At 33.2% G+C, this 24,212-nt stretch overlaps 3 protein-coding genes across 4 annotated transcripts in view; 1 reads left to right on the forward strand and 2 right to left on the reverse strand.

The window, feature by feature from the left end:
• The window catches only part of LOC123669538, a 29,249-nt gene extending 15,380 nt beyond the window's left edge, over window positions 1-13,869 (reverse strand). The window contains exon 1 of the mRNA XM_045603140.1: window positions 13,782-13,869. Coding sequence (XP_045459096.1) covers window positions 13,782-13,869 — 88 coding nt within the window. The remainder of the gene's footprint in view (window positions 1-13,781) is intronic.
• A 1,255-nt stretch (window positions 13,870-15,124) lies between these two features.
• On the forward strand, window positions 15,125-20,819 carry LOC123669203 (tetraspanin-7-like). Its single transcript, XM_045602827.1, has 5 exons — window positions 15,125-15,268; window positions 15,528-15,716; window positions 18,492-18,653; window positions 19,201-19,329; window positions 20,391-20,819. The coding sequence occupies exons 1-5, from the start codon at window positions 15,191-15,193 to the stop codon at window positions 20,544-20,546; spliced, it is 714 nt and encodes a 237-aa protein (XP_045458783.1). The 5' UTR covers window positions 15,125-15,190; the 3' UTR covers window positions 20,547-20,819.
• On the reverse strand, window positions 20,812-23,471 carry LOC123669201 (general transcription factor IIF subunit 2). Of its 2 annotated transcripts, XM_045602826.1 has the most exons (5): window positions 23,434-23,471; window positions 22,914-23,386; window positions 21,890-22,101; window positions 21,352-21,477; window positions 20,812-21,273 (listed from the first exon to the last, which is right to left on the reverse strand). In XM_045602826.1, exons 2-5 carry the CDS (start codon window positions 23,218-23,220, stop codon window positions 21,103-21,105), a joined length of 816 nt encoding a protein of 271 aa, XP_045458782.1. In that variant the 5' UTR covers window positions 23,221-23,386; window positions 23,434-23,471; the 3' UTR covers window positions 20,812-21,102. The 2 variants fall into 2 exon arrangements, with proteins under 2 accessions (XP_045458782.1, XP_045458781.1); XM_045602825.1 differs by lacking the exon at window positions 23,434-23,471 and having other exon boundaries at window positions 22,914-23,402.
• Between the last annotated feature and the right edge of the window lie 741 nt (window positions 23,472-24,212).

Genomic DNA, 24,212 nt, shown 5'->3' on the forward strand with positions numbered 1-24,212 from the left:
ATTTAAAATAATTTAATAAAAATTTTGATATCGACCGTTTAGATTAGCTAGGTTACAACTTACAAGGCGTTTGTTTTATTTAATTTGTTGCGAGGTGATGAAGATAAAAAATATTTCCTTAAATTAGGGTTAATCACACAATTGATCCTTCAATATATTATAAGATAATTACGGATAATTCAATTCGCTCAAATACTGAACGTTCCTGCTGTAACTGGTTGAATGTTTGAATATTTTGCACGGAAAATCAAAAAAAAAAAATTACTTTATTTAAATAGGCTCCAAAAGCACATTTGAATCGTTGTTGTAACAGTAGTAAAATACTGGTGTATTAAATCTTATATATTAAAAAATATAAGATTAATAAAATCGTACCCATATAATAAAACACCGAAACAAAATAATGTGCTTTGAACAGTAAATTATAGTCTCACTGATAATATTTTATTTAGTACAAAGTATCAAAATATATACTAGATCGTTCAATAAGTCCCGAGACTAACCTGGAAATGGCGCATATATTAAAAACTCTTTTGATTTTTAAAAAGTACTGGCTATCAATACAAGAATATGTGTCAAATTTTTAAAAATGGAACAATAAAATTATTGATTTTGAAACATTTAAGTGACGCTACGGTTGTAATTTCGATACAATGGAAAAAAACGAGTTTCGCGTGTTGATAAAACATTGTTTTTAATGGGAAAAAATACCGTTGAAGCACAGCAATGGCTTATAAAATGTTATGCAGGATCAGCTCCCTCTAAAGCAACCATTTGTCGGTGATATGCCGACTTCAAACGCGGTCGCATGGACACCAATGATGGGGAACGCTCAGGTCATCCAAATGAAGCAGTGACTCAACAAAATATTAACCAAGTCCTCAAAATCGTATTGGAAGATCGGAAGGTAAAAGTGCGAGAGATAGCCGAGATAGTGAAGATTTCAGCTGGTAGTGTTTTCACTATTTTACATAAAAATTTGGCCATGAAAAAGCTTTTTTCTAAGTGGGTGCCGCGTTTGCTTACAACTAATCAAAAGGAACAACGTATCAATGATTCAGAGCGATGTTTGGCGCTGATGAATCATAATAAAAAGGATTTTTTACGTCGGTATGTAACAATGGATGAAACCTGGATATACCATTTCACTCCGGAATCCAATCGGCAGGCAGCGGAGTGGAGAGCGGCTGGTGAAAGCCGCCCGAAGCGTCCAAAGACTGAGAAATCGGCCGGTAAGGTTATGGCGTCTATATTTTGGGATGCGCATGGAATACTTTTCATCGACTACCTTGAAAAGGGGCAAAATATAAATAGTGACTATTACATGTGCTTATTGGAGCGATTGAAGTACGAAATTGCGGATAAACGGCCTCACATGAACAAAAAGAAAGCGGTGTTTCACCAGGACAACGCGCCTTGTCACAAGTCCGTGAGAACGATGGCCAAAATTAACGAATAGGGCTTCGAATTGCTTCCTCATCCCCCTTATTCGCCAGACTTGGCCCCCAGCGATTACTGGCTGTTTGCAGACCTCAAAAAATGCTTCAGGGTAAGAAATTTGACTCAAATAGTGAAGTTATCGCAGCAACGGAGGCTTATTTTGAAGCCAAAGACAAATCGTTCCACACACATGGGATAGAAAAGTTAGAAAAGCGTTGGAGGGACTGTATCGCTCTTGGAGGAGACTATGTTGATGAATAAAAATTAATTTTATAAAAAAGACCTTTTTTTAGTACTTAGTCTCGGGACTTATTGAACCACGTGTTAAAATAGGAGCTGTGAATGTAATATGATTTATTACGGTAGAAGATGCTTCAGTAGTATAGTTATGGTATTTCCAAATTTATATAATAATCATAAAGGGTAAGAAGTTATTTATGAAATGCCGTTTTTTACTCAATAAAATGACATCAATATCAGGTCAATGGATACTTGACAGTTTTATAAGAACATAAAAGAAAAGCGTTATACACATATGCATTGTTATTATGAGACGTTTAGCACTATTTTTGTGACATATTGTAATATTATAGAAATATTGAAAAACTTCTTTACGCACTACACGAATGCGTGACGAAGCGTTACGAAAAGTGTGATGCGGGTGTGATGTGTGAGGCGGGCCGAACGGAAGATATATAATATAGATGGAGCTAAAGAAGTTTTACTTCAGTCGTGTGGTCTAAAGCACACTCGTTTTTTTTTTTTTTTTTTTTACTTATGAATATATCTACATACACAAATTTCCGAGCCCTTGGACTACAACATTACAAAGGCATGATGGCTGATGAGTGATAAGCGAACCGTAAAAATCTATTGTAGAGTGAAACAGGCAATTTATAGCAGTCAGTCATTATTATAAATATTACGTAAAAATTGTTGTAATGTTTATGGTTGTTTGGCAATCTGGAATTTAAAACTACTCGTTTTAATGGTAGGTATACCTATATATATATACTTTTTTTTAACTTAAAAAGAGAATCGTTTGAATAAACTATTGATTTACTGTAAAAAATCGAGTTCAATGTAACCTAATTTCTTAACATCTTTACATTGAGTATAGGTAACGTATCCAAACCGTAACTTGTGAAATTTAAATAAGTAGATCAAAGTACGGATGTTTTGGGCACATCATAATAGTTCCAGTACTAGAGCATGTAACTGACTCTAGGCAGCTTTGAATGTGCACATTCACAAACAAATTACTTCTAGAGACAATATTCAGTTAAGCACTTATCACTGACACGTGTCGTAACTGTTAACTTTTGTATGTTAACAAGATCTGACCAGACACAGTTTATTATCCATTAGTTTTATAGGCATGAAAATTACGATATAATTTTGGCAAAATAGTCATGTTTATTAATGCAATTTAGAGAAATAGGTACATACATTTTGATGCCTTCTTCGCAACTTTTATCATTTTTGGAGTGAAACTTCTTTACAATTGTTGTGATTTAAAACTCGATGAAACGAAAATGCGTCACGATAAAGTAACAAACTCATAAATATATAGGAGATAATGAGACAGAATACATTATACAGTATTATATATTTTACATCCTCGATGAAAAAAAAAATCTCGTAAGCTATTTTTCAGTATTTTCACTTCTTCCGTGTGTGAATTGCACACAAACAATTTTATTTCTCTACTAGCTGCTGCCCGCGACGTAGTCAGCGTGAACGCTATAAAGCATCAAAAATACCTACGATTATACCTTTTAAAATAGCATTCATTTACCCGTTCCTCTTTTCGTGATTTTTATAGTGTAAAGCTAGCATAGCAAGGTTATTAACATAATAACAACAACATTCAAATGCGTCGTTAGATTACACGTTGTTACAGAATACGTTGAAGAAATAAAGGTTCACTGCTCGTTCACCGTAGGTGATAGCGTGATAATATGTAGCCTATATTATGTTGACCCGACTTCTTAATAATATTCGTGCCAAATTTGAAATAAATCCATGCAATACTTTTTGAGTTTATCCCGGATATACATACAGATAAAAATTTTAAAAACTATATTTTTGGCTTCGGTTTTGATTGTAGATTGCACCCCAAGTATTCGTAAAAAAAATATTCAATGTACAGTTTTGACTTTCTTACATTTTATTATATGTATAGATAGATATTGCTCTATTATTCTACTACACAGCTGTTGTGTGGTTATGGCAGTAAAAAATATAGGCACCCCCTCTCTTCCCTTAGGTGTCGTAAGAGGCGACTAAGGGATAAAACAGTTCCACTACCACCTTGGAAATTAAAAATGCGACCGATGGCGAAATAACCATCTAACTGCTGGCTTTGAAATACACCGAAGACGGGCAGCAGCGTCTTTTCGAGGTGACAAAGCCAGCCCTACCGGTCACCGACCAGCCTGCCCAGCGTGGTGACTATGAGCAACAAACATGGGATCACGACATTTTTGGCGCGAACTTGTGAAGGTCTATTTCCAGCAGTGGACTGCGATAGGCTGAAATGATATTGCTCCATAGTAGATAGTCTTCAATTGAAAATATTAATTATACATCTGTATGGAGGTAAACTTTTGATTAATATAAATATTAGCTGATCAAACAAACTTCGTACCGCCATATTTGTTTTTTTCACGAACACATCGATTATTATTATTTTTTAATTATTATACAATCCTTGTCCTAACAACAATCGGATATTTAGGCGATTGATTTTTACTTGTGTTAGTTACTTAGTCGCTTTATAATTCTGTACCTAAAGAATAGTGATCCTTAAAACCGTCTTAAATTTTTATTTCGCATTTTGTTTTACTACTTTACTTTAATTAAAGCCTTTCATTGATTTACATACGCAAATGCCAGGACATACGCTTGTTAAATTAATATAAGTATAATTTATATTGTATGCGCGGTTTCAATTGTGAAGAGCGAGTGGCGCGAAACGGCTATACTCAAACAATAAAAGCTTCACGCGTAGTGGCTTCCTGTCGGCCTGTGAATCATCATAATATGTGGACATACTAGTCTGTTTTGTATAAATAACATTTACTTTACGTTTTACTTTGTTTTCGAAATGAGTTTGTTTTCGAAATGAGAGAATGAGAGAGAGAACGGATGGATTTTCTACACAAATAAATAAATGGTAAGCTCTAGTTTTTCGTTTATTTTTTTGTGAACCCCCATCAAAAAATGTCACGAGCCGCCTCTGCTGTACTGTGTTTTTGTTTATATCCTTACTAAGTAACACGTAAAAACTACAAAATGAAATGTAATTAGCAAGATTTAACTTCACTAGGATACGGATATATTTATTTCTTTACTAGTTGCGCCCGCGATTTCGTCCGCGAGTATTAAAAAAAAGTTATTGTTCAGTTCGCAGAGTTACAAAATAAATAAATTTCTAAAATAAAAGTAGCCTAAGTTACTCCTTATTACGAGTACATCAACTATCTGCCAGTGAAAGTCCCGTCAAAATCAGTTCAGCCGCTTCAGAGATTAGCCGGAACAAACAGACAGATAAAAATTGTAAAAAATGTTATTTTGGTATATGTACGGTGTGCATTTAGTAATACTTGTGTTTGCTCGCAAACGAAAAAAAAAACCGACTTCAATTACATCGACATGTAATACAACGTAGGTAGACGAAAAAATAGTCCAGTAAATACGCGTTATCAAAGATTACTCTAAAAGTTGTAATCAGATGTCGATGAAATGCAAATGTGACCACACGATAAACATCAGCTTTCAATTAAATTAAAAATAATTAATATCGGTACACCCACTAAAAAGTTATGCGTTATAATACAACGTAGCTTAATGAAAAATAGTCAAGTAAAAACGCATTATTAGATATAACTAGAAAAGTAGTTGTTAGATCTCAAATAAATTTAAATAGGACCAAATGACACGCAGCACCTTTCGATTATTTTATTTTTTTATAGAAATCGGTCAATCCAGTCAAAAATTCTGAAGAAAAGGTAGACACTGCGGTCACCATCCCGCTTGCCCCGCGTGGTGACAATGGGCAAACACATGAGTTCGCGCCATTATTCACGCGAACTTGTGGAGGTCTATGTCCAGCAGTGGACTGCGATACGCTAAAGTGATGATGATGATGAGTGATGAAGAATATGAAGTTCAAAGAACTGTTCAAATTAAACAATTGCATAATTACGAGTATCTCTATGCTCGCGTGATATTACTTGAAACTACGTTATTCTGAAGAATTAGGCCTTAAACGCTTAAAATTACGACCGTCTCACATCACGTGCGAATTCGAAAAAATCAAACTAGTGCATAAAATTTACATTGACATGTGAATGTTCATTTCGATTTGAACAGTTAAAAGGCAGAGAAACGGTGTAAAACTAAATCTCATTGTTAGGTTGGACGTGCGTGTATAATCACCGTTTTTGCTGCATTCAATTAAAAATTGACCCACTGTTGGCGGCTGACGGAACAAAACCGACTTATTGTATTCCGTAGGTCTCGGTCACAACAAGACAGACCCGAAAACTCTTTGACGGCATTTTACTTACTAGTAAAGAAATTTGTGACGCTTTATTACGTATCACGGTCGAGTAGATTAATTTCTAGACAACAATATCACTTACTGTAATTGGATTAAATGGTTTCAATCGACATATCTGTGTCATAAAATTGGTTCGCCTGTGTACAAAAAAAAAATAACAACTTTCATCAGAATAAGCTTAACTTAAATTAAATAAATTGTTAATTCGTAATGACTTTGGTAACTAAAAAAAAGGACAAATACAATTGGCGTATAATACAATACAATGACAGCGAAATGACCACAAAGTTTTATAACGGCTGTTTATGGCTTATAAAAATGAATAACAGTTCAATTTTGTGCAACTGGATAGACTATTAAATGTCATGGTCCCGCCATTCCTTCACGACTTTTCTGCTCTTATAACGCAATGGAGTATCCACACCGCATTAGCCATTTATTGAGCAGTATAAGAGACAACGAGCCAACGACAATACAGCAATCAACTTAAGTTTTTTTAACTGTTGTGTAAAAAATATAATTTTACTAAATTTTGACACTTTTTCAATTTTTTTTAATAATTAGATTAAATAAAAATAAAAAACTTTTCAAATGTTACACAAATATAAAAACTTTCAATTAAAAAAAACGGTGTATTATTATAATATGTCACAATGTTATGCTTATTTCGTTTCTAACCCTCAACTCTATTAAAATAAGTTTTTCGTAAATTACATTGTTATATCCTTAAATAATTATATAATACTAGCTGACCCGGCGAACTTCGTATCGCCTAACAGTGACTTTTAAGTATTATCACAAATCTTTTGTATGGGAGTATAGAAAAGTGTTGTTTTTAGACTTTTTCAGGAAATTTAATTTTTTTTTTAAATTTTTCTCTCCGTAAGAACCATCCTCGTACTTCAAGGAATATTTTAAAAAAAGAATTAGCGAAATCGGTCCAACCGTTCTCGAGTTTTGCGCTTAGCAACACATTCAGCGACTCATTTTTATATTATAGATAAGTAACTAGCTGACTCGGCAAACGTTGTCTTGCCGCTAAACGCTATTTAAAAATAGGGATTGATCTTAGAGGGTTGAAAATTTAGGGTTGTATGTATGTATTTTTTAATTTTGTATCATAAAAAAATAAATAATTTATCTAAAATTTAAAAAAAATAGGGGTGGACTACGCTTAAAATTTAGGGGGATAAAAAATAGATGTTGTTCGGTTCTCAGACCTACCCAATATGCACACAAAATTTCATGACAATCGGTCAAGCCGTTTTGGAGGAGTTTAACTACAAACACTGCGACACGAGAATTTTAATTTATTAGTAAGATATATATTTCTGTAGGTAGATACTTGATTTTTAATAATAATAATATAACTGTTAATATATATTTAAAGTTTTTATAGCCTCCATTGCACTTTTATAGTTTTTCAACATTCCTTACGCAGTTCTTAATCATATTATTTTTAGCACATGTCGCCTAATATGGTTGAATCATAAACGGAAACATAATAAAGATAAACTTAATATTTGCTCATTTATACCACCTACTGGCTCTACACAATTTATCGTTGCCGCAACAGAAAATGTGCAAATTCAAATAAGGTTGGAGAGCTGTTATGAATCGTGTATCGATATGCCAATAGACGCTTTTATTGGAAGGTATTTAAGCTTAGAAAAGACAAAAGATTTGTATTGTTTATTAAGCAGTTTTGACCCAAATGGCTACAGCTTAGAAGGTCCGGTCAGCGAACCGCAGATAATCAGGACCCGTGTCCCAGCTGGCGACCCACACCCATTGCATACCACGTAACATTACGTATGATGCGTACATACTCATATATATACATATTGAGAGTTATTTTATTTACATTAAAGACAAAATGCTTTTGTATAAACAGTTTTTTTTTTCTCGTTACTAGTTTAAATATTTTAAAACATTTCGAGTTCGATTATAAACAATATAGGTAATGAATTTCGGAAACATTTATTAACGATTAACTTTATAAAATATACACGCAAATAAATGTAAGAGCACTTTGACTTTCTATGCAGCAAAAAATATCCTGTTCGGTCACTTTTCATGACGCTTTACAATATGACGATCGCTAACTTGTGACAGGAGATCAAATATAGAATTAGTTGTCCTAGGCCACGCCCAACATAATTATCAACTAATTAATGTAACTTGTCAAACGCGTTTAGTGAAAGCCGTTTGACTCATGGTCTATTTCCTCGGATTGAGAGCATAACTTAAATTGTATCTCGTGACATTTACATGTTCGCCATAAATTGCATGTGAGTGTCAAGGTGAGAAGGTTGCCCTGACGTGGAATTTATTATGATAGCTAGCTACCTATTGCCAATATGAATGTAGATCGAGATCATGAATCACATACTAAACAAACAGAGGAGGTTATTTTTTGACGCTCTCGTTATCTTCATTTTAATAATTCTATTATATAAAGGTGCTATCTGTTTTCTCCTGCTGAAGCTCTGATCTTTCTCCTCATAGGGAAAGAGGCCTATGCACAGCAGTGGGATATTACAGGCCGAAGCGTTACAGGCTGAAGCGCTATATTTTCATCATAATTGTCATAATTTTTAAATACGATTGGTTTCGACTCTACGTCAACTGAAAACTAAGTAGGCCAATTTTATAACTTTCTTATGAACATTGAGCGAATTTTTTATAGCTTTACAATTTTTTAACCAAAAAAGGAGGAGGTTACTCAATTCGACTGTACATATATATATATATATATATATATATATATATATTATGTATGTTCGGGGATAACTTCGTCGTTTATGAACCGATTTTGATAATTCTTTTTTTGTTGGAAAGAAAATATTCCCGGTGTGGTACATGATAAGGAAACCAGGACCTGATGAAGGGATCCCAGAGAAATCGAGGGAAACTCTCGAATATCTGCATAGCTTTTTACTGAGTGTACCGATTTTAATGATTTTTAATTTAATCAACAGCCGATGTTTATCATGTGGTCACATTTAAATTTCATCGAGATCTGATTACAACTTTTGGAGTAATATTTGATAATGCGTATTTACTTGACTATTTTTTAATCTACCTACGTTGTATTACTTGTCGATATAATTGAAGTCGGTTTTTTTTTCCTTTCCGGCAAACACAATTATTTTTTTATTTTATATTTGGTTAACTTAATGAACCATGTCCGTGGTGCGTTATGTTGCGGTGGAGACGCATAACAAAATAACAGCAAAAGCAAGTTTGTATTGCCCCCGTCTCACGACCGTTAGCGCATGCTTAATGCGACCCGTGGTCTGCTCCACTGACGTAATGACATGCACACTTTGGCCGACGTCATTTTATACAAAAATTTAAAGAAAAGTACAGGTCAAGTGCACTATTATAATACATATAACCTAAATAATATCATTTTTTCAAGTGCTTATTGCAGCTCTCGATAATTATATTTGTCTGGTTTTTTTTGTGTTTTTGATTTTTTTTATTAGGGTTTTAAAAAAAGTTTAAAAATTTTGAAGAAAGCAATGACCATGTTAAAACTTCATCTTAGTTTTTACAAATACTTTCAAAAGGTGAATATTTTTATCCTGTTTATTGTTAATCTATAATCAGAATAACTTTTAATTTTCTTCTTCCAAGGTTATGTAAATAAATGGATACCGTAGCACGTTGAGCAATAGAGATATTATCAATCATCTTAGCGTTGACCTATTGTAGGTTAATCTTATTCATACGACGGACCAGTTCCTACACAGGCAAGTTGGCGAGTAATCCATCACTGGCGACCGGCGAACTGTAGCTATATGATAACTTGATATAGAGGCTGATAGGACCTCCACGCAGGTGCTCGTTAAGGTCCGATTTGCGACCGCGCTATTTGAACCACGTTTCTGTGTTCTATTTACTTACAAACATTATACTTACAACGATAATGATCAAAATAAATCTCAACATTATATAATGCTAAAATCAGTCAATTAATTTGTACAAAGATGTCTTTTCTTAAAATTTGGAGAAAAATACCTACCCGGTCAGCATGCCAAAATTGACAGACTTAGATTTTTAATAAAACTTTTATACATAAAAATATCAGTATATTGGCGACTACAATGTCGGAAACAGTCAAAACCATTTATAGTTTTAGATTAAAATAGAATTTGAGAATAAAATTTATAGTTGAACTAGCTGACCTGGCGAACTTCGTATCACCTTATTCTTTTCTGAATAATAACATAATATATCAAAATAAAATATAGCCTATCTTTTAAGTTGGATCAAACTGCACACGGTGTTCAAATTTGATTAAAATCGGTTAAGTAGTTTAGGAGTCCATTGAGGACAAACATTGTGACACGAGATTTATATATATTAAGATTGTCGATTGTCATATTGGGCATTATGGGACTGACATTTACAGTCTAGTTGTAAAAGGTCCCAAAATCAAAATACAAAAAAGAAAGATTAGGACAATGATAGCATTACTCATTAAGTCCTTACTCTCACTGCCATGGGTTGACTGGAAGAGATCTCTTTTAGACATAAGTTCGCCCTTGCCAACTTCCTATATTACAATGACTATTGTAAAATTACTTAGTCCAACTATAGAATTAACTTATATATAAAATTCTCGTGTCACATGTTAGCTAAAATCCTCCGAAACGGTTGGACCGATTTTTATGAAATTTTGTTTGCATATTGGGTAGGTCTGAAAATTAGCCAACATCTTTTTTAATACCCCTAAGTTATAAAGGGGGGGGGGAATTAAAAGGGTTAATAACATATATGGCAAAACAACATTTGCGGGGTCAGCTAGTATATATATACCATTTAAAATTGACCGAGACCTTTTACATTTGTATCTTTTATATACCTAGGTATATAACGTGTGTAACATCACCTACCACAATATCTTCGATTTAAATCAATAAAACCAATCGCACTGTCTTTAATATTACTGATAATAGCCTGGTTAAACTCGATCATGACGATCAAAACCATGTCAGACAAACAATAACAAAGAGATCAAGTGATACGTACGGAGTGAATAATTCAAAATAGTGCCGTTTGTTCTATACGGAACGGTTAATTCGGTCAAAGCAGTACTGTAATGACTAGATTCCAGATAAGGCCGTCCCGATGCAACGATCAGACACACAGATAGAGTAAAATTCACGTTTCCTACGTGTAGATGCTCAGAGCTCATTATGAGAGTTATTATCGTTACGGTAGACAAAATTGTATTCCGTCATCGTGATAATAATTGTCACGGATAAAAACCGGAACGGTGGGGGTGATATGTTACCGAAGATTGCATGGGAAGGTAAACCGTTAGCGGGTTCAATGGGAGAAGAGTGTGAATCTCTAATATGCAGTAAATGACTATTGTTGGTGGACGATTATGTAATGATTACCGTGAGACTACTTATTAAAAGTTCCGTTAAAGTCTAGGGATCTGATCGAAAATCTTAAATGTAGCTTGCAGTATTTTTTATTTTTATTTTATTTAATTTATAGTAGCAGTATAACATATTTCTGTGCATAATAGTATTTCTTTTTATGTATCCTACACTTAACTATCTGTATATAGGTAGGTAGGTGGATTTAAAAAAATGAAAGTTTCTATCTTGATCAGGTCACATACAAATCTTTTTGGGAGCAGACGTCACATTTAATGACTTAGAAGTTGGCCCACTATCGTTCGGAAATGTTCTGATCATTTAAAAAATATAAATTATAATCAACAAAACTTAAAATGGCTATGTAAACTAAAAAAGTAAATATTAAACTTATCGTTAGTATTAATAGCCACCTCGTAATAACAAAAGACGAATTATAGGCAACATCCCAGCCTCGTAAATATTAAATTATTATTTTTTTGTATTGCTATTAATTCGTGATTACGATTCTCAAAATTTTAAGCGTCCATAATCCACTCCTGATTTCTGATACGGAAAAATAAATAAAATTAAACGTAATAACTGTATTGACAGAGTCAATAATCATATTATTAACAATATGCACTCTACAACACGTTTTGTTTCCTATTGGACCAACCGAAAAACATGAAAAAAAACATTAACATAGTTCCATCTAAATTATTTAAAGTAAATCGTAGTTAATATACAAGTATAAACGAAGTAAAATCGTGACAATTTTGTGACCTCGTTTACCTTGAGGACAAACTCCACGACGTTTAAAACTATCTAACAGTCAAAAGTTAAATCAACAAAAAATACATAAACAAAACGATATTACCTATTCTAGGAATATAATTATGATGTTAAAGGAATCATGAAAGTAACATCTTTATAAAATTTAAGAGAATGTAAAATAATTTGTTGTTAAGATTCTAAATATTATAAAATTACCACAGAAACATCAATTTTAGTTTAATTTTTTTATGAACACATTCGTGGATCAAAGTGAAATTAAACACATTTGTTTAGAATTACTCTTAGAATGAGGCTAAGTTATTAACATTAAAATCATTTCAACTTTCCTTCTAAATAATTTATATATGTAAATAAAAAATAACGTTGTGGATATGTGTATACATTAATAATAAAAAGTAGAGTAAAACTAAAGCCAAGATGGCGCAGTGGACGGAACATGTTGATATTAACAGACAGGTAGCGGATTCAAATATTTTAGTTACTGTTATAACTAGCTGTTGAATGCTCGTGAATTCGTGAACGTGATGGTCAGCCCTTTTATTATGCCTACTTATAAGATAAAAATATGTGTATGCAGCTTAAGATAAGCTGTACATTAATGTTACTGAGTGTTTATAATGTCTGTATTTTTTCTAAAAATTTACATGTATCTTTCTTTATATTACTTCCTTTGAAATAAAACAAAATTGGTCCAAATTTACGGAATGTAAACCTAATTACTATCTATATATTTTTGTCATCGTTTGACTATTTTGTTACTTATAAACAATTTGAACAATGGAGTTTTTAATACGTTATTCTCACAGAAGTGTATTTTTTTTAAATTATTAAGTATTTAAAACTCATTATCCTAATAATAATAATAATAATAAAACCAAAGCGAAGCTAAGTGTGATTTGCGCGCGGACACCAAGTTCTTTATGTAATTGCACATACCGAAAAGATTTTTCATATGTTTAAATCCCATTAATATGACCATTATGTCTGATAAATGGTAATCAATATCTCATCATTAATATAAATTATGTAATAATCTGCAAATGTTCACAACTGGCGGATTTTTTTTTTTCTTATATGGAAAGGTCCAAGGAAGGAATCTTGACTCTACAATAAAAAGTAGACATATAATACCATTAACAATTAAAAGCTTAGAATTGCTTGAGTTAATAAAGTATCGTTAAGAATTTATATACATCTACGTTATTATTATACGTATAGAAATAAAATTTAAAGATAAAACGTATAATAATAAACAATTATAACTCAGCATTTTATTTCTGTCGTCAATCGTAAAATATTCATATAATCGTCCAAAATAATTTTTAAATGATAATTAATATCAATAAACATTTATTTGCGTTCAAAATTAAAACCAATTTATGATTAAGAGTTAAAATAAAATAATTATATTTTTGTAAATGTCAACTAGATATAGAAAATAGATATTGATTCACATAAAAAGATGAACTGTTAACACAGATAATGTATTAAATACACGCGTAAGTAAGTAGGTATATTAATTTCTTTTTTATAGTTAAAAAGCGGATGTCTGTTATACTAAATTATATTGAAAAATATTCAATTATAATTAACCTCACCATCATCCGCCTCAATTTCAGCGATCGGGGACACAAATGTAATTTGTAATATTATAGCGACTACGAATAAATTCATGTAGGATACCATTATGTCTAATAAATTTATTATTAGAGTTCTTTATTGATCACTTTTATTTAACATCAATTGATTAAACGTCTATCACTTAATAGTTGATATTAAAAAAATGATCGACAATTTCAAATTGAGCGATAACCGCCGTCTAAGCACGAGCAAGCGTGCGCCCGCGCAGAGCTGTCAGAACGACTAACAAAACGATAAAATACTGAAAGGCCTAACATACGGGCTTCGACATTGCCGTCCATGTAGTAACTAAAAGGCTTTAAAGCGAACGAAGGAATGAATAAAAATATTTAAATAAGTAAAAGTAAATGCGACTTACCTACTACAGAAGTGCAGTAAAAAATATATATATGAGGGTAGAAATTTGTTTAAAATGTTAAGAGATCTATTTAAACTCTAGTTATAGAAAAATAATAAAAACGAGGAAGCTTTATTTTTTATTTTAAATTTAAGTTAAGTTTTTCTATTTTTATGTTAAAAAACCGTTGGTTTTATCATTAATAAAATTTACAACATGGACGACTGTCACGTGTGGTGGTATATGTATCATCATATTAAAAAAAAATCAGCTTTAATTCGATACAAAAACATGAAAATACGTTAAGAACGTAAAAGAAGACAACAAATTACTACCTACCTGTTTACACGCCTGTTATGAATAATATTTCATTTAATATTTCACGATTATTAATCAAGAGTTAATGATTTTTTTTTGAAAAATTAATTAAAATCATTTTAAGTTTTTGCGGAGACTTTTTGGCTAGCACCCTGCTATTAATGTATTTGCCTATTCATAAAGGTTTGTAGAAATTAGTTTGATTATCTACGTGATGAACGTACTGATTTTGCTGCGGCATCTTAGACTATCATGCCTTGGAGAACACGTAGTCATCGGTCTCGGATGTTATCATAAGCACATGAAAAATATTCTTAGTAGAATTCTCACTAAAGAACTATTTTTTGGAAAATTTTCCACCAACCCGCAGAGGAGCCAAAAAGGAGAGCCTTTTTGTTATTTCCTAGTGATTTTTATTATTTTTCGCTTTTATGCTGTGAACAGAGGGTGAGGTTATTTCACAGTTCGGTTCAGTAATTTAAATAACGATAGAAATTCTACGCTAAAAATACTCTCCTATTATGAAAGTACTTGTCCTATTCAGGGAAACGATATATTTACAAACAAAGGGCAGACGCCAATTTATTGACGCATGCGTTTTGCACCAGCGCGCGCATTCTGTTATCATCTGATAACTCCATTCACTTCCCGGACCTAAACCGAAACATATGCTTCGTAAAAATAGTTATTTTATGACGATGTGATAGAAAAATGGGGAACCAGTTTAAAAACGTGGCTATCATAGCTTGCCTAAAAACATTACTTTTTGTTTTTAACATATTTTTTTGGGTAAGTTCTTGTTAAAATTTACAAATTATTTTTAAGTCATAAAATAAATAAGTCTCAAAATATCTTTACATTAAATGTGTATGGTCATCTTAGTCTAAACTACATAACATGCTTACGTTTTTTAAAAATATACTATAAACACTATCTGTTTACGGTGGTGGCTACTCAATACTTTCAGATAATAGCAGTAAAGTATTACATGTCTAGTTTCTTGCATTATTACTGATAATATAATACAAATGTATTATAATTTTCACAGTTGACGGGACTTCTCATCTTAGTTGTGGGGCTGTGGGCGGAATTCGATCTGTACAAGTACATGGAACTGTCCGCTGACTTCTCTGGAACAGCACCCCATGTAATCATCGGCATCGCAGGCCTGATTGTACTCATCAGTTCGATTGCGTTCTCATGTATCATCAAGGGGCAACCTGTGCTGCTTTACATCGTTAGTATTTTTTTTTATAATAATAACAATTATTTTACTAGAAAAAAATAAACAATTACAAAAATAAGAACAAATACCAAAGGCAGACTCATCGCATAAAGCAATTTATGCGATGAGGCCTTTTATTGTGTTTATGGTTTAAAGCATTCGGGTAGGTATGTATTGCAATTTTAGGAAAGCTACTATTTTTTTTTCTTCTTAGGTACCTCATGGTTATTATTTTTATCTTCAAAAGACGCGCTTGTTTTATTAACAAAAAAATACCTACTTATATAAAAACGAGTAAGTGATAATAAAGTTAAGCGTCCCACGCGGTTTCTTCTGATCTGTATTTTAGTTTTGTCATAAAGACATATTGTTTGATTCTTGTTTTGAATGGCAATTCAAAATCGAAAAACTTATTTGCGTACAATAGTCGGTAACTATTTGGCAAAAAAAGATATAAATTAGTAAAAAGGTATTAAATAATATTTAAATCCGCTAATTCGTAAATATGATATAAGCACTTTATTCTTCTCATACAAGAAATCAATATTACCTTTCCTAACACGGAAGACATCCAGTCGATAGAGTAGTTCATCCTGTAAAAGAAGCTGCAATTATGTCGTTCGCAACGGCAAACAGATTTTTTTATGCAAGCCTATGTTGAATGAGGAAATGGAATCGCAACAAACGAACGGGTAGAATTACTTACCCATTTCCAGTATAAGTAGATATTGCCTAATGATCGTCCATCCTTCCGATAAGTCTTGACGAGTGTAAGGTTAATCACCTTAAAATTCAATCACTCACTTCAGCCTGTCGCAGTCCACTGCTGGACCTAGTAGTCATCCACAAGCTCGCACTAAAAATGGCGTGATCTCGCTGTGTAGCTATGGCAGTAAAGAATATAGCCACCCCGTCTCTTCCCGTGGGTGTCGTAAGAGGCGACTAAGAGATAACACAGTTCCACTACCACCTTGGAACTTAAAAAGTCGACCGATTGCGGAATAACCATCAAACTGCTGGCTTTGAATGACACAGGCCGAAGGGCAGCAGCGTCTTCGGTGCGACAAAGCCAGTCCTGCGGTCACAAACCCGTCTGCCCAGCGTGGTGACTATGGGCAAAACACATCAGTTCACGCCATTTTTGGCGCGAACTTACGGAGACCTATGTCTAGCAGTGGACTGAACTGACTGGCTGAACTGATGATGACTAATGAGTTTTATAGTTTTTGTAGAGTAAAAGCGTTTTTTTTATTGACAAGTAATTTCGGGTTTTTATCAAGATTCGAAATTTCGATTTTCAATTTTAACAATTTAAAATCGGATTTAGGCTTTCATAACGGTATATTCCAGAACTAACTGGCTTGGCTAATTGGCACTTATTTATATGATTAAGGGTTGTAAGTTTACTGAGTGCTAAAAATTTTAAGCTAGACACGTACAAATTAATTTTACTTTTTAACTACAAATAAAAAGTACCTATGTGTTTTGACGTTTGTAGAAAAGTAAGAAGATTTATTTAGGTTATCGTGGTAATTTTAATATGGTATTTATTAAGAACTAGCTGACCCAGCAAAGGCTGTTCTGCCATATATATTAGTAATCCCCTTAAACCCTTGTAAGTTAGGGGTATGAAAAATCCCAATTTTGAAACATATTTCATTGGTGCTCCGCTCCTATTGGTCTTAGCGTTATGATGTATAGACTATAGCCTTCCTCAATAAATTAGCCATCTAACACTGAAAGAACTTTTCAAATCGAACCAATAGTTGCTGAGATTAGCGCGCTAAAAGAAACAAACAAACTCTTCAGCTTTATAATATTAGTATAGATTAATTATTTGTATACATACACCATAATTTTATATATGAAAATTATCTTGATCACATTTGATTTACTAAAAACTGCTAAGAAGTAGTTTGTGTATCTTAGCCATAATCTAACGTAGAATAATTGTGTTTGCTCGCAAACGAAAAAAAACGGACTTCAATTACATCGACGAGTAATACAACGTAGATCGACGAAAAAATAGTCAAGTGATCATATTTCAATAAAATTTATATGTGACCACATGACAAACATCAGCTTTCGATTAAATTAAAAATTATCAAAATCGGTACACATCGGATCCCATCATCAGATCCTGGTTTTCTTATCATGGTACTAAGCTAGGGATATTCCCTTTCCAACAAAAAAAGAATTATCAAAATCGGTACATCCAGTAGAAAGTTATGCGGTATAATACAACGTTGGTCGACGAAAAAAGCGTCAAGTAAAAACGCATTACTAGATATAACTCGAAAATTAGTTTTTAAACTTTAACCTTTCGGTCGAAATCGGTCCACACGGTCAAAAGCTCTGATGTAACATACATAAAAAAAATACAGTCGAATTGAGAACCTCCTCCTTTTTTGGAAGTCGATTAAAAAGAAATCATACGACGCTTTGGCGCTGTAGTCACAGCACTGGCTGACGGCGCTAGCGGTCGCGGGTTTGATGCCCACACGTGGCAAACATTTGTATAGGCCATACAGGTGTTTGTGTGGTCTGGGCGTTTGTGCTTGTATATTGTGTTTCCGGTCCCCTGACACACGAGTAAATCCTAGTGGGCCATTGAGTGTGAAGCGTTTATTTATTTATACAGAATATAAAACCTCCTACAGTTTTTAAAATGATAAAAATAATAGATATTTGGCTAGTCACGGTTTAGGGCCTCGGAGTCTGCAACACTAACTAGTGCTTCAGTTCACATTCACAGAGTTTCTAAGCTTCTAAAACTTTCTTCGACAGTATGGTGGATTCTTGGTGTGCATCTTCATGATGGACGCTGGAGTCGGAGCATCCGTGGTTTGCTACCGGGACTCATTCGCAAAGGGCTTGCACGACGGACTCTCGCAAACGATTTCCACATACGATCCTAACAAGGCTAACTTCGATTTCGCCCAATCTAAGGTAATATTACATATTATGAATCTACGTACCTATTATATTATTTTGGGTTGTCTGAAATAAATGGCTAATAAACCATATATCCGCCATTATACTTTATAATATGTAACTATCTTTAAGTTTTATTTGTAATGTATTTTTGGTGTACGTACAATAAAGAATAAAATAAATAAACACGTTTTCCTTCTTCGTATGTAAAAAAATTGTTGGACATAAAAGTAAAAAACCGACTTCAATTACAACGACTACTCGTAATACCTAATGCAACGTAGGTAGACGAAAAATAGTCAAGTAAATACGCATTATTAGAGTTAACTCAAAAAGTACTCGTCAGATATCAATCAAATTTAAATGAGACCACGTGACAAGCACTAAGTTTCGATCAAAAAAGAATCATTGAAATCGGTCTATCAAGTAAAAAGAAAAATCAGAGAACAATTAAAGTATAAATGCCAGCAATAAAATCACCACTGATCGACGTGGTTATTTTAGTCTTTATGATCCTTAGTTTTGTCGTACTTTTAAATGTAAAATATACTTTATTTCACAGTTACATTGCTGCGGTGTTTCTAACTACACGGACTGGATCCGACTATCTCCTCAACGAGTGATTCCCATCTCGTGTTGTCTTGATACGAACCGCTGCGTTACAGCCAACTACAACGATGTTTACCAAAGGGTACATTTACAGACACACTAATCTAACTGTTTCCCGCAGATGATAATTTATCATAAGATTTACTAATTTAAGATTAAGAATTAAATACTTCTTAGTCTACTACTTTTCCTTATACCTATATTTTATTAAATTTACATTAAAATATAATAATTGTGTTTGCTCGCAAACGAAAAAAAACCGACTTCAATTACATCGACGAGTAGTACAACGTAGATCGACGAAAAAATAGTCAAGTAACTGCGCGTTATCAAAGATTACTCAAAAAGTAGTTATCAGATCTCAATAAAATTTATATGTGACCACATGATAAACATTAGCTTTCGATTAAATTAAAAATTATTAAAATCGGTACACCCAGTAAAAAGTCATTGCGGATTTTCAATAAGTTCCCTCGATTTCTCTGGGATCCCATCATCAGATCCTGGTTTCCTTATCATGGTACCAAACTAGGGATATCCCCTTTCCAACAAAAAAAGAATTATCAAAATCGGTACACCCAGTAAAAAGTTATTGCGGATTTTCAAGAATTTCCATCAATTTTTCTGGGATCCCATCATCAGATCCTGGTTTCCTTATCATGGTATTAAACTTAGGATATCTCCTTTCCAACAAAAAAAGAATTATCAAAATTGGTACATCCAGTAGAAAGTAATGTGGTATATTAACGTAGGTCGACGAAAAAAGCGTCAAGTAAAAACGCATCATTAGATATAGTTCGAAAAGTAGTTGTTAGATCTCAAATTAATTTAATTGGGACCAATTGGCACACACCACCTTTCGTAAAAAAAAAATACAGTCGAATTGAGAACCTCCTCCTTTTTTGGAAGTCGGTTAAAAAGACTTATAAGGAGGTAACTGACAAAACGAAAATTGTTCATTGTTTTATATAGGAACTAGCTGACCCGGCAATCGTTGTCTTGCCGCTAAACGCTATCAAAAATAGGCTTCACTTTCAACTAAAATTAATTGATTGAAACTAACTTTTTTTTTTGTACAATGACGATTCAAGTGCTTTCGAAGTTTACTTGAATAAAGTAATTTTAGATTTTGATTTATTTCAGGGATGTTACGAAGTTATCACCGAGTATCTCACGAACAACATGAATATACTCATCGGTGTCGCGATTGGGACCGCTATGCTACCACTGATAGGGGCACTACTATCATGTTCCCTCGCTAGATACATCGTGAAATCGAAATATGACGTCATAACTTGAAACAACGGAAAAACTAATAATCAACATGAACGCTATTATACTTTTGACTGAGTAGTTATTTAATATTTGTCTACTTATATTCTAAATGTTATAAAAATTATCATAATATTATAATTTCAGAAGAATATCCATGTTAAATTAGCGATTGTTATTAAAACCCTAAATTTTAACCTTCTCAAAAAAGATGTACCTACCCTATAACTCAATGTACTCAACTTTATCCTTATAAAAGTTATTTCTCTATTTAATAAAATAAAAAATGTGGTCATTTAACAATGGTTTTTATTAAAAATAGTCTTATTATAACATATTATTATACAAAACATCTATACAACGAATAGCCAAAATATATGTACGTACATATCTTCCAATCGACTGTACTAAATTATGTCTTTTTTGTGTTCGTTATTAGAACAAGGTTTGCTTAAAATTTATAAGAATTAATACATTCACGAGAAAAAAAAATATAGGTAATAGGAGGTAAGTCGCCTGGTTGTCATAAAATAACTTTTTTCATATCAACAAACATCTTCAAAGCATTTTTTTTAAATGCGATTTAGTCACTATCAGAACTTTCTTTCTCTTCCTTTTGTTCCACCGGAGCTTCCTGCTTATAATGTCTGTACTCTGGTTTCAATTCCCACATATTTTTATGTGGATTTTTCAAATTATAGTTGCAAACTTCTTTCAAAATTTCTTTTAAGTATACAATCGGTTGCCTGGTAATCTGAAATAAAAAATAACTTGTAATTTATATTTTTATTAAAATTTTGTACAAATTTATGAAAGCAAAAGTTATAATTACCTTTTGGAGATCCTTTATGTTATAATACTGATGTTTTTCAAATGCTGCAAAAAGAACATTGAGGACGGCCTCTTTGTCATCTCTGGCTTTTTTACCTTCAGCCTTCTTCCTCTCTTGATATTCAATCTAAAAAAACAGAATAATCATTACACCAAATTTGTTCTAAGGATGTTCATAGTAGTACAATTTAACTACATATTAATACGTGAAGTAAAAACTTTATAAAAAGGGGTTTTTACGAAAATTGCGCAGACGAGGGAGTATGAAATTTCGCACAGTTATAGTTTGTAGAAGGTGTGCAGAATGTATATTTTTTTTTTTTTTTTAATTATACGTAAAGAATATATACATAAAATCAATTTTAAAAAAAACATTACACACACACTACCATGTATTTGATACACACGCATATATACTCTTTACTTTAGTCTTTGACAACAGAACCCTAATAATGTTCAAACTTATAATTTAAAAAATTAATTATGGTCAAATTTCAACCACAGCGCAACCACTAGTCTAACTACTAAGTAATACTTACATTGTGTTTGTGATCTGAGACAGGTTTAAAGGTCTGTACTATCCTCTCTAGTTGCTGTACTTGTCTTTGAGGCATGGAAGCTTTCCGTATTGATTCAGATTTTAACTTATAATATATAGAATCAGCATATGGCCTACATTCTAGTTTCTGAACTATTCTACCTTCCATATAAAGCTTTTCAGACTCTGGTATCACAGCATCAGTATTTGAGGCTAGAAAGTATTACGATTTCTTAAGAACAACAATGTTTATTTATATATATGTTTATTAATCCTTTTCTAGTTAATAGTTACTATTCATCAATAATAAGGGGATGCTCTGTGCTGGTAAGTGTCAGTTACAAGCGTTTTCGAGTGTTTAGTGATTTTGTTTTTTGTTTTTTGGCAATTCATCCATTTCCAAGAAATTCTTCTTCTAACCTCAAAACTTTAACCATGGATATCTCCATAACCATAGAGTTCTGAGGTGTGACAGTGGTATCAGGGGTAGCGTTCCCCACCCTCCCCCCCTTCCCCCCACGGTCCCGAAATTCGGTTTTTCCTAATCTAAAGCTTTACCTTAGAACGCCATATCTGATATATAGGCATTAGACTCGACCAGCCCGTCATTACCGATAGACTAACGAAGTGCATTGACGGCCTGTAGCAAAGAATCGCAGCATGGAGAAAGTGTATTCGCAGGTACTCTGAGAAAGTTGAAAGATTCCGACAAAATTGCCTCTTTGAGTGAATGATCAGAAAAAGTTCTATAAAAAACGGGAAACCCGATATTTATATAAGCATATAGTATATTATATATATATCCCTATTATATATTAAACAGGTGGAGTTACAGCTAGCACAATACAGTACAGTTACAGAGCATCTCAGACATGATTAGATACAGTACAAATTAACAATATTAAGTAATACAATATTATTTGGATAGTTACAAGGTACCTTTCAGAGAATAAAATATGTTATACAATATTATAATTAATTATTTGAAAAAAAGAGAAGACAATTTACTAATTTACTGCACTTACGCGTTGCATGTGAGAATACTCCTAAAGACTGCCTAGTCACATTGGACACGTCAAGGCGATGTTCCTTGGGTATGGATTGTTCGCCGGATTCTTTGAGACATAATACAGCTTCGGACAAGGATAGCTGAACTTGTGCTTTTTGCCCGGGAATACGGGATATCTTCAATTTACCAACCTCGATATCCCCTGGCGCCTTGTCCCATTTATTTGCAATATATTTTGGCACTTTAACAAGCCAAACACCACGACCAGTGTTTGATAAATCCAGCTCACGATCAAGGTGAGGAACATTATTTGGATTACTCATTAGGATTGTTTTTCTTGCAATCTATCACAAAACGTTTAAATAAAACCGATTTGATTGCGCTAATTTTAATCTAGTTTTAGCTTAAACTTAGTTCTGGTATTTGAATTTGTTTACTCAAAGGTTATATGCTTTTTTGCTTTGGTTACGACTTATGACCTGTAAGTTACTATTGTCACAGATTAGTATATATGTAGCTTGATGTAGCTAGCTAACTATTGTGCTTATGACATTTATGACATCAGTACAGCAGTAAAATTGACATGCAAAGCGCACGACATTGGGTGCATTCCACTAAAAGTCCACAACGCCATCGATCATGACCGCTGAAATTGCCGTTCCACTAACGTATGTATAAAACGCCGAGGCCATTGTTGTCGAATTTTATAAATGGAACGTATATTTGGCCACTGTCAAGTGCTAGGTGTCAACTGTGTGCTCGCAATATGGCGGCATGTTGAAAGCAAGCTATGGGGGAATTTATTGTTGCGTTTTTGACGAATCGAATGAGAGGTAACATCCACAATTTGACATTGAGTTGTTGTTTTTTTTAAATCCCGCCAAGTTTTGATAAAAACCCACTCTGACATACCTATGGAACCACCTGCCACCTATGGTATTTCCGAACCGATACAACTTCAGGACAGGCCGGCAACGCACTTGCTAATCTTCAGATGTAGCGGGTGTCTTTGGATGTTGTTTTCACTTACCACCAGATGAGCCAACTGTACGTTTTCCCTCTCTTCTATAAAAAAAAAAAACTTATATTTTTGGGCGAAGTGGGAGTGATGTGGTCGCGAACAGTGATGTCATCAATGACCTCAATCGATCGCTCTCGACAACCGCGGGCCTTAGGTGGAAGGGTAAAATGGATGTTTTGTGCGTTGTGGTCGCTTAGTGGAACGCAGCCAAAGAGTGTTGACACAATTGACAAAGTTATTAAACCAAACGATTGAATTATTGAATTAATAAACTTGTAAAGATTCTTTGTGATA

This window comes from Melitaea cinxia, chromosome 3 (genome assembly GCF_905220565.1).
Source record: "Melitaea cinxia chromosome 3, ilMelCinx1.1, whole genome shotgun sequence".
Classification (NCBI taxonomy): Eukaryota; Metazoa; Arthropoda; class Insecta; order Lepidoptera; family Nymphalidae; genus Melitaea; species Melitaea cinxia.

Excerpts from the sequence above, each read along its gene's own strand:
- LOC123669203 (XM_045602827.1), top strand. The coding sequence starts at position 15,191 with ATGGGGAACCAGTTTAAAAACGTGGCTATCATAGCTTGCCTAAAAACA. Across the intron at positions 15,269-15,527 it reads TTTTTAACATATTTTTTTGG|TTGACGGGACTTCTCATCTT; the intron begins GTAAGTTCTTGT and ends TAATTTTCACAG. Across the intron at positions 19,330-20,390 it reads ACAACGATGTTTACCAAAGG|GGATGTTACGAAGTTATCAC; the intron begins GTACATTTACAG and ends GATTTATTTCAG.
- LOC123669201 (XM_045602826.1), bottom strand. The coding sequence starts at position 23,220 with ATGAGTAATCCAAATAATGTTCCTCACCTTGATCGTGAGCTGGATTTA. Across the intron at positions 22,102-22,913 it reads AGTATTCTCACATGCAACGC|CCTCAAATACTGATGCTGTG; the intron begins GTAAGTGCAGTA and ends AATACTTTCTAG. Across the intron at positions 21,274-21,351 it reads ACATAAAGGATCTCCAAAAG|ATTACCAGGCAACCGATTGT; the intron begins GTAATTATAACT and ends TTTTTATTTCAG.